The sequence below is a fragment of the Tripterygium wilfordii genome, chromosome 16 (assembly GCF_013401445.1).
Source record: "Tripterygium wilfordii isolate XIE 37 chromosome 16, ASM1340144v1, whole genome shotgun sequence".
Classification (NCBI taxonomy): Eukaryota; Viridiplantae; Streptophyta; class Magnoliopsida; order Celastrales; family Celastraceae; genus Tripterygium; species Tripterygium wilfordii.
Genome location: NC_052247.1, coordinates 9,193,365 through 9,204,546, shown reverse-complemented (window position 1 = coordinate 9,204,546; position 11,182 = coordinate 9,193,365). Strand labels below are relative to the sequence as shown.

At 37.1% G+C, this 11,182-nt stretch overlaps 1 protein-coding gene and 1 long non-coding RNA gene across 4 annotated transcripts; both read right to left on the bottom strand.

The window, feature by feature from the left end:
• Positions 1–2,154: 2,154 nt before the first annotated feature.
• LOC119980808 lies at positions 2,155–5,992 on the bottom strand. Of its 3 annotated transcripts, none has more exons than XR_005463928.1 (6): positions 5,553–5,992; positions 5,357–5,460; positions 4,672–4,807; positions 3,397–3,502; positions 3,173–3,315; positions 2,155–2,539 (listed from the first exon to the last, which is right to left on the bottom strand). It is a non-coding gene; the product is annotated as an uncharacterized LOC119980808 (long non-coding RNA). The 3 variants fall into 3 exon arrangements; XR_005463929.1 differs by having other exon boundaries at positions 3,173–3,306; XR_005463927.1 differs by having other exon boundaries at positions 3,173–3,502.
• A 783-nt stretch (positions 5,993–6,775) lies between these two features.
• LOC119981212 lies at positions 6,776–7,526 on the bottom strand. Its single transcript, XM_038824271.1, has one exon. It carries the CDS (start codon positions 7,510–7,512, stop codon positions 6,958–6,960), a length of 555 nt encoding a protein of 184 aa, XP_038680199.1. The 5' UTR covers positions 7,513–7,526; the 3' UTR covers positions 6,776–6,957.
• Positions 7,527–11,182: the final 3,656 nt, after the last annotated feature.

Sequence of the window (11,182 nt, the reverse complement as noted above, 5' to 3'; positions counted from 1 at the left end):
TTAATTTTATTATTAGTATTTTTTTTTTTGGTAATTTAATATTCATCGTGTAAGCTCTAACTCCCACTGGAGGTTGATAGGAATACAAGATTATCAAGAAAAAAAATTCCATCAAGTTTCAGATTCCCAAACAAATGCATGAATCAAGCGACCAATGCATAAATAGACAGAGACAGGGACAGAGACAACTCAGTATGACCGTGATAGAACTGGGCTAAAATAGGGTAAAATAGACAATGACAAGCAACACCGTATGTGGAATGATATAATTGGGCTAAAAAAGACAGACACAGTCCATGGAGCTCCACGAGTCGCTTCCAATTAGCGGTGCCAAAAAATCTACTCCGGATAGGTTTCGGATCGGACAATATCACGTGTTTATAAAATATTTACATGTTCGGACCCTAACCTGTATTGAATTTCAGAAGTACTTAATTGACCAAACTCTTATTGATTTAAATTCGGACAAGTAAACCGGACAATAACCTAATCCGGATTAAAGCCCTGTAGACCCAAAAGTCTGAAAAAAATTTGTAAAGTCGAACGAGGCCTTCAACAACCTGCAAGATCACATTAGAGGTCGACTGTCAAGTTTGGACACCGGTGTGGTGCCAACCCGAGAAGCTCTGACGGTCAAGTCAGTTACTGGTGGGGGAAATGTTTTAGTGAGAGAAGTGAAAGGTCTTAGAGAGAGGGAGAGATGTACCAAATAATTGAGAGCTTTAATGAGGAGGGATCCTCCCATATTTATAGTGCTCTGGTCATGTAATTTGCACGTGTCGACCCTTACGCACGGGCCTTGGGCTTTGATTGGGCCCAAGGACTTAAGTAGCGGATTCCTTGGCAGCATGGGCTTTGAGCCTTTTGGGTGATAATTGGGCTTTTATGAGCCATGTGTAGACCAAAATTCATATGGACTTCCTGGAGTAGGCGGTCCAGGCTCTCGTGGGCCTTTTGGGCTAGGCTCAAGACTCTTGTGGGTCTTTACGAGATTGGCTAAGACGCTCATGGGACTAGTATTATCGATTGAGGCCCTTGTGGGCCTTATAATGCAAATTCCTATGTAGATGATTTTTGGCTCATATAAGCCCAAACAAGATTTATGTGCTTGGAACCGAACAGAGTTTTGCCGCCCCTATTTCCAACCCATCCTAGATGGCCACCTTTGGGTGTCACTATCAACAAACAGTTTGGATTTTCCAAAAACATCAAGCGATAAACTTATTAAAATTTTGAGATCTTATGAGAAAAAATAACGAGGAAGAAAAGCACTACAAAACAAGGTTAGAGCACCCACAGTGGGTGTGCTAAATCACACTTGATACCCCATTTTTTAGAAAAGTTCAGCATTGTACCCCATAATGGGACCTTTTTGTATACATGGTAATTTTAGACAAACTTGAGAGCTGAAGTATGCGGTAGTTGGTGAACGGTAACAACTAATTGTATCAAAATCCAATCAAAACGGGCCACCTGTCCTTTGTTGTTGAGAACCCTAGAACAATAGAGAAGCATCGCATGCATCTCCTCTCACTCTTTCCGACCGTGCGCGAACAAGAAACCCATATCACAACTTCGATTCTTCGTGCCTTCTTCATCAAGTGAGTATCTTCAATTTCAATTCTGGTTTTTTTACCCAATTCTGGATCTGAGACCCATATTTATCTACGGTTGTTCTTGTCAAACTACAGAGAACAGCGAGAGTGTTTCGATTCTAGCATCTTTTTCATCAATTGGTAAGATCTTTCTTTTAAATTCTTGTTTTGTACCAAATTAGCTGGTTTTGAGACCCATCTTTCCGTAGGGATTCTTTAGTTTAGCTAGATTCGAGAGTGTTTTGTGTTTTGGTTGTTTAGAGTGTTTCGATTCTTGTTTGTTCTTTAGTTTGGTTGTTTTGTGCTGGTTTTTGTTTTGTATCTTATTAGTTGGATCTTTCCATACGGATGTTCTTCTTACGACACCCTCAATCACCTTCCATATCAGAATTTCATAAATTATTATAACATAATTTGATTTTTATTATAGGAAAGGTGGAGGGAAAGTGGAGGTTGGTAGTTTGTTGGTTAAGTTTTTGGAGTGGTGGAGCTTGTACCCAATGTGGATGTATAGGAAATACACATTCCAAAACATAATTAGTGCACAAATTTTGAGACAATATCAAGTGGGCATCAAGGGCATCCATTGTGGATGGTCTTAGGTGAAGTCTTGTCGTGTGATCAAAGAGTTGTATATTTTCCAACATACAAATGGACACAAGCTTCTTTTTTATACTGCCCTTTATTATTATTAGATAAAGAATAAAGGATATAACCAGAAATGGTGTGGCAACCCTTCAGTTTGGGGGAAGTAACACAGTCTAAATGATGGTGGAATGACATAAATCTCTAAGAAGCATTTTGCTTGCTGAGGATGTAGGGTGATTTGCAATTTTGCATGAAGGACAACAGCAGATACAGCTCAAGAGATTAGAGACCAGTTCACATACCTTGATATCTTCATGAGGAATTCCCCTAGCAGGAGCAATTGGGTCTTTGGTAGCCTGCAAAAGAGTGACAGCTTAATATTGTTGGAACTCAGCTTGAACCAAATTCCACATATTTACTAGAAGACATTCAGTTTAACTTCAAACCAGAACATTTTGCCCCAGCAAATATGAAGCTTCAGTATTCATTAAAAAAAAGTACGAAGCTTCAGTTCCAGAAATATAAGCCACAGGACTCGTTAAACATTAGCTAATTCTTCTCGATATACAGTTTCTTAATAGCAGGTTTCACCCTGAGGAATATCATCAACAAGATTTAGGCACCTCCGAATGCCAAGCTGGTGGCTTAGACATAATGGCACATGACAGCAGGCCTATCTTCTCGTTCATTTTCAAATGTGTATGCAACATTGAATGAAAAATGTCCAAATAAGAAAAAATGATGTTGGACAGGATATTTTGCAGCCTCACAGTTTTGCATTGCATATTTAAAATATCATTCTAACAATGGGATGGGTAATATCTTTAATCAAAAAATAGCAATAGCAGGGAAAACATAACAAAGGACTCATTTAATTACATAAATAATATTAATATCACCCCCAGAGGCCAAAAAAAAAAATATTGAGTAATATTCAATATTGTTAGGTTTAGAAGAAATATGTATAAGACATAGCACACATGCATTACCTGGATGCAAAGCAAGGGTATTTAGACATGCTTTATGGAATCTGAACTGCTTGAATTAAAATAGTAGTCATCCATTTACTTGAAACCAAATGAAACTGCATCATGTCATTTCCACGGCTGAAAGTTGATGCATGCTGCATAAACTTACATCTCTGTTGCTTCAGAGGGGTGGCATAGGGGGGAAAAGAAAAAGAAAATCACTTTTCACCAGAAGAAACATATACCACGGGTCAGTCGACTCAGTCCTGCATAAACTCCTTAACAGACTTCTTATTGGCAACTGATGGAATATTATATTCACCAACCATGTCTTCAAATAGAAGAGTGTGCCTAGAGAAGCAAAAGGCCATGACTTAGTACCAAACGAGACATCAACTCTTAACTAAAATAATTGGCAGTAGGATGAGAAGCATTTATCATAGAATTACTTCTTGAAAATTCTACAGAGGGCATTTGCAAGAGCTTTGTCATAAACAATGTTAAAGCCCTTACGGAAAGCCCCATCAGCAATGACCAAATTGAAAGGATTACACAATGACACTGCTTTAGAAAGAGGGCAAGCATTAGATTTCTGTAGTCAATACATTGTAAAGAATCAACAAACCATTTATGATAATAAAGGAACCAAAACATCTATAAGAAAAAAAAGAACTAAATCATGAGAACAGCAAATAAAGTAGACAACATCAAATAATTAGGATTGAGGTTTGTATGATGATGATGATGACGATGACAAGAAGAGCTAGTAAAGATCATTTTGACATAAAAATAAAAAAAAACCCAAAGGCTACTAAAGATTACATGAATCCATCAGAAAAATTAGTGCACCAAGTGGAGTACCCTAATAATATGTGCAAGTCTTTCATTCTGGATAGTAAATTAGGAACTGTTAGAAATCTACCCAAAATCACAATATATTCAGGAACTCTACTCAAATCACAAATGAAAATGTCCCAAACTCAACTCAATTTCAGCAACTATGTGAGTCATCATTAAACTAGTTAAAGGTACTCCATTCTTCCAGACCCTTGGAAACTCTTAATATATTAAAAATAGAAACAAAAATTAAGCTTCGTATAAAATCATGATTTTCTGCCCATGACCTAAAAGCGTCATGGTTGTTGATTTTTAACAAAACTATCCTCTTGCATGTAAAGGTGGCCCTCCGTTGGCTGGATGTAAGGGCCTTCAACTTACACAGTATCCAACAGAGAAAAGAAACGGCTAATGCAAGTACTTGGAAAAAAATTGGGGTGTAGAATTTATATATGCAATAAGGATGAAACACCATAAGGAACACTATATTAGTGGAAGGGTTTAGGATGAAGGTAAGAAACAATAGGGTTAACAACTTAACATACAGCAAATTATAGAACATGTTGAAGAAAAGTTAATACAATGAGCTAAAGGATGGAAATATTTGATGACAAAAGAAACTGAGCAAAATGCACATATATGGCAAGGAGGAGAGAACAAGCAAAGGCATGTAGTTGTCTTACCTCACCCAAGTAGCGGATGAGAATATTCGTTCCAAGAGACCAACCAATAGCATATAAATTAGTTTTTGGGTACTTAGCACTTAGCAGCAATTCGTATCACTTCATGCATATCTTCTACAAATGAAGCCGGGTAGAACTGCATATCAGTGTGTTCAATCATCAAATACTTTAAAGTTTAAACAAATTACTTTGAAGCTTACTATAGACTGAGCTGTATAAGTAAAATTAAAAGTTAAACCTTCAAGACTAGAGTTCACCAAATGATTTACCACAATTTCAATTTTCAGAATAAAAAATTCATCTTAAGTTCTCAACTGATTGGATCCCCAATTTAACTTTTTATCAATACCAATCACACAACAACAAATGTCGTATCAACATTTTAATTTTACTTATACAATAAATTGTGCTCCCCATAACTGTCACTGTACTAGACAAACAACAATGGAAATAATGAAACAGAAGCTCAAATCAAAATCTGATCCAATGCATTTCATGTTTAAGCTAGAAGTAGCACACAATATTTTTCAGAATTTGTTGAGCTATAAAGAACATTGGTAAACAAACAATCAAAATGAACTCCAATTAATGCATTTCCAGGTCAAAGTATCCCAAACAGAATTCCAAATTTTAATTGCAATCTAAAGACATGCCAGTGGAATAATAACGGGGATGTCACCACAACCTCTGCTATTGAAAACAAAGACAACCACACGCCATCCTTTGCTTCTTGCTCCCACCAACACATGCCTCCCATATGAATCATCACTCCCTCAAAGTTAAACCTGGCTGTAATTATCCAATTCAAGCACAAAAATGAGCATAAGTAGAACGCAATCGTTCGTTTAACCAATTATTTGAGAACTAATTACGGCACCAACCAGTAAAATGACGACCGGAGTTTCCGGGGACCCAATCGATCGTGACGGCACCGTCTTCAGCGGTCCCAAGACACTCCCGCCGCAACCTGATTTGAGGAATGGAACGAAAGAAGGCGGCGAATATGGTCTCCACGTGACGTTTACAGGCAATGAGAGGGAATGGAGTGTACGGATTGCTTAAGATCTTCATTAGCGGCGGTAGGAATAGGTCGCGTGCACCTCCTATCACTTCAAGTGAAGGGTGGGGGTCGGCATTGTTGTAGAAGTGGTGGTGGTGGTGACGTGGAAGGCGTATACGGCGGGGATTTTGGCCGGAGAGGGGCGGAAATGTTTGAAGGAAGAAGAGAAAATTGGCGGAGAGCCCAAGCAGGCCTTGGCCATACTATCGAATGGATTATTACGATAGGGAGAGTTCTGTTGCTGATGCATTTTAATAGGGATAATACCTGAACATGGAAAGATAGTCGATGGTTGAATTTGTACACAATTGTTTAAAATGTTTTAATTTAATTTTTTACTAATAAAATTATTTTAAGGGTAGATCTTTTCATTTTGGGACAATCAAACTATATATGTGACAATCAATATTGGGCTATCAACGTGTCACATGCGCAGTTTGATTGTTCCAAAGTGAGAAAATCTACTGAAAAGACTAAGTTGAAACAATTTTATCATTGGGTGATCAAATTGAAACATTTTAAATAACGGTGTACAAATTGAAACACTGACTATCTTTTGGTGTGTAAAAGTTGTATTAACGCTTTCAATAGGGGTAGGAAAAAAATCGGTTGCGGATTGATTTAAGGACAAAATCATGTTTACGAAATATTTACATGTTGAAACCCTAATTTAAATTGAATTTCCAACGTACTTAATTGATTAAATCAAGATTGATTTAAATTCAGACAAGTTAATTGAACAATAACCTAATCCAGATTAAGAAAATTCAGACAAAATAATATTTACGTCCAATTTTATATTGGAGAAATATTTGTATTTGGACCCGAATTTCAAATATGCAATTTATATCTAAATTTGGTTTAATCTAAATCAAACAAATTCAGTTATCCAAGACAGAGTTGTGACGAATTACATTTATTCAAAATAAACAATTATTTTCGTCTTTTTATTTTGTTCAGAAGTAATAGGGATCCCAGTAAAAAATTTCACAACAGTGGATGTGTCACTCTCTAGTTCAATTATAAGGTTTTATGGACTCCTGCACTTACATCCATCAATGGACAAAATTCACTACTGTGATATTTTTTAATGAAATCCCTAACATTTTTATATTTTGTTTCTTTTTTATTTGTTCCTCTCTAAAAATTTAACAAACGGAAATAAAAACATTTATTATTCGATTATTTGAAAGTTGAAAGACGTTACAAATTCTCGTTCCCGGAATTTATTGTTCCTCAACTTTTTCAGTCTCCACAAGCTTCTCCTTCTCCTCGTCCGTCATAAAAGCGGTCGCCGGGAAAGTTTTTCCGATCCCCATCGGAGTCTTGAAGTAAATTTTCTCCCCACCAGATTCTAAGCTCCTCTCAGTTATTGGGACCCAGATGAAGATTTGCTTGCTCTTGATCCCACTCATCCTCTTCATCTTCCCTTTCTCCACATAAGCCATAGCCTCCGTCGCGTAACTCACACGCGTCCCGGTCCCAACGAAGTAGTGCTCGTAAGGTGCCTTCTGCCTCATCCATACAAATCCAGTCTCTCTAACTCTTCCACACTCTTCTAGATCCTTCAACGGAAGTACTCCCATTGGAAACCCTAGCTCTTCGAGGAGTTCAATTGAGTGGCGGAAACACTCTTCCGCGCCGTGCACGACCTCTGCTCCCGATCTCTCCTCTTGTTGTTGTGCTGTTAGGAGTGTTGCCATGTTTGAATTTGGTATCTGTGTTTGCTTGGGGTTTAGATATATATATGGAAGAGAGGTAGTTATGTGAGGTTGAACCATAATGGACAGTGGTTCACCTACACGTGCACGCACATTCTTTTATTGATGACTGACCATCAAATTGGTCACCCCGGGCCTTAATTGATCAAAGTAAACTTTAGTCACATCCCTATTTTTATTAAAAATACCATAACTTGAGTTGAGTTCGCGTTGACCGTGTGTTTTTTTAGATGCCGGCTCATAACACCCCAAACCCATATTCTTTGAAAACAGAGTAGAGAGATGTTTGCCTCAACCACGAAAGCGAAATCCTGATTTTTGTTCTTGTTGCAGATGAAATCGACAAGTAAGAAACGGACGACTCTGACGAGAACTCCGGCAGACTTGGTTGTCAATGGCTTGTTGTTCCACCGGAGTTTCCCAATGTTGAGTGCCTTCGCTTCGGCAGCGATCGAGGTGGAAGGTTCGGATGGGATGGGTCGAGGTCATGGTACAACTAATTGCAAGATGGGTACACCAAATTGAAGAAAGTATCAATGAACTTACTTCTACAAGATTATTGTCGGCCATAAATAAAGAAGCAGTTGATAAAGGGGATCTACCAAACTTACTCATCATTTCAAATGGTCAATTTCCAGAGGTTTGTGAATTATTGTGTATTTTCATCTTCTGAATTTAGCTTTCACATTCTTATCCCAACTTAGGTGGCAAAGGCTTGGGTAGATCACAGCTGCAAAACAATGGTGTTTGATAGCAAAAAAATGGTGATTGGGCACAAATGCCCTTAGACCCTCAAATCTTCCTTGGCAGCTTGGATGTTGCTTTGACTCGTTTTGTACTGGACACGAAAAAAGCTTTGTGGTTCTTTTGATTCAGGTTAGCATTCCCCTCCACCCCTTGTTTGTCCTCTGTTTTTATGCATTGGGGTGTTCTTTGAAATTGTTCAAGATTTAGTGTATTTTGGGTGTATTTATAAAAATGTATCATTTTGAGGGGTTCATTTAACAAGGGGTGTCTTTAGTAAAAATAGGGTTGTGATTAAAGTTTACTTTGGTCGAATGGCCTCCCATAACATGTAATGAAACCCAATATCAACCTTGGACTGGATAATGGGCCTATAAAATAGTCAGCCCATTAAGATAAATGGAACAACTATCTAGGGGTGGCAAAAAAAAATCGGTTCCGGATCGGACAACAGCACGTGTCTATGAAATATTTACTTGTTTGGATCTTGATCCGGATTGGATTTTGGACGTACTTAATTGACCATATCAAGGATTGGTTTAAATCGGACAATAATCTAATCCGAGTTAGGGTCTGGACAAGATTTCCTTGTTTGGATCCGGAACCCATACTTGGTTTTAAACCGGACAAAGTTTGTGTGTTTGGACCTAGATTTTAAACGTATAATTTATGTCTAAACTTGGTTTAATCTAGATAAGACAAATTGGGTCAACAATACTGAAGTGAGAAATGAAGCAAAAAAGTGAGTGTCTTGTAATTGAATTGACGGAAATAATATAAATAGAAGACCAAAGGAGAGAGCAAAATATAAATTTTGATGCTTTGTTGCCCCAACAAGATAACAAATTCCCTCTCAAAATGGGATACAATTGATCCCTATATATCTATCACCCCTTCATCCCATTTTAGCACAAAAATAATGCTACCTTTTGTGCATGGGATATTTATAATCTCATTTTGACATAACCCCATAAATTTTTCTTGCTTCTTAGTTTCTATTAAATATTGTAAGAACATCGTTTCAAAATATTTGTAATTAAATAGTTAGTTATATCTGAGTTTTTTAAAAAAAAAATTATACCATTAATCTTATTCGCTATTTTTCCCACACGTAGAAAACAAAATGATAAGTTTAATCCATGCCCTGGGTTTTAATTTACTCAGTCATCTGATGGAAAATTTTTCTATGCTCGGGTTTGACGGATCCGAGTTTACCCCTATATCAAATGTTTAAAAAGCAAACTTGTATAGTGTTGTTTTCGATAAAAAAATGAAAATAACTTTAATCCATCTTAATATAATCCAATCCAGTACATTTTAGTCCAATCCGATAAAATCAATGATTGTCTTGTCCTATCCAATTTGGCGTTCCAAACGTAGCCTAATGATTCATGCGTTCATAGGATTCTTGATCAAAGATGTTATGGTCAATTTTGTGATTAATTAATAAGATATAATTATATAAAGTCTCGACGACTTGTTTTGATGAGTTAGGAAGTAGGATGACAAGACGACATGATTTCCTTTAACTACGAACAAGATTATGATTCTCTGTAGGCCCAGCCCATAACAACTGGCAGGCCCATTTTGTGTCTCTTGGTACTTTTAGGATTGAAAGACATGTCACAATGAATGTCTGAGTATCTTTTGTTTCGTTGAGAGCATATCCAATAGATACACCGAAATATGTGAAAACTATTTTAGGTACCCTTAACAGATATTTAACCGAGTAATCATCCTCCGACATCTGTTACGCACATCCCACATCGATTAGACGTGGATGTGAAGTTTTAAATATAAAGGGGTTTAACTCCCTTAACAATTAGCAACAGTTTTCCTAATTGTAAGGCCACGGGTTTGCAGGAGCTGTTGTTGGACCGGCTTCCTGGACTCATTATGGGGTGGGCTTAGGAGGACAAATCTGTGAAGGTCTTGGCCCAAAGCGAACAAACTGTTAATTGTTGAGGTGAAAAGGGTTGTTCGTATCATTTGGTATCGGAGCCTCTCATTTGGGCGCTTGTGGGCCTGTGTGTAGCAGTCTCGTCTTAGGAGAGCTTGGACTGGGTCGACGTAGCGTACCTGTGAATCTGGGCCACGAGCCTGGTGCCTACAAATGGACTGGGTCGACGTAGCGTAAAGAGCTACATGTGAATCTGGGCCACGAGCCTGGTGCCTACAAAATTCAGCCGACACGGGCGCTACACACGTGACTTCATTTAGATTGAGTGGCCTTGCCTCCCCATGATCTTTGGCAGTCTACAGCTTTACCTATTTGCGTGGTAATGTGCAGAATCTATCTTCACTTCTCCCATGATAAACCCAACTTGTCTGAATCATTGGCTCAACAATAAATTTACAAGTATATATAAATTATACTTATACTTATATTTGTAACATATATATATATATAATATACATATAAAAATGAAACAAAAACATAAATAATACGAACATATTTCTTCTTAGTAAACACAAAACAGTGTTTAAAAGTGAGAAAAAGACTAAATAAAATCTATTTGAGATCAAATGAATAAAAATACATACGTATCATTGTAATGATCGTTCTTATTATCATTGCCATTCTCATTCCCTACGTCAATCAAAACGTAACCTATTGAAAAACTGTTGATTTGTCGGGTTGCTTATTGACAGGTTTCGTAAACAAACTGGTCGATCTAGAATCATGACTGGTTCATTGGTTTTCCGGTTCAACAACTATCCAGTACATTTTAATAACAGTGATATTTATATGATTCAATATAATTGTAATAGGCTACAACATACACATCATATTATTATAATTTATAGGAGATGATATCAAAGCTATATATATATATATATATATATATATATTCTCATATTAAATCACGTTGTTCAAACGTGTCGTATAGTATCACAACCAGTGTGTACGGATTAGGCAAAAGAATATTTTTGTTTTTATGTTTTTGTATCCGAATGAATTATTATGAAAAATAAATTTTGTTTA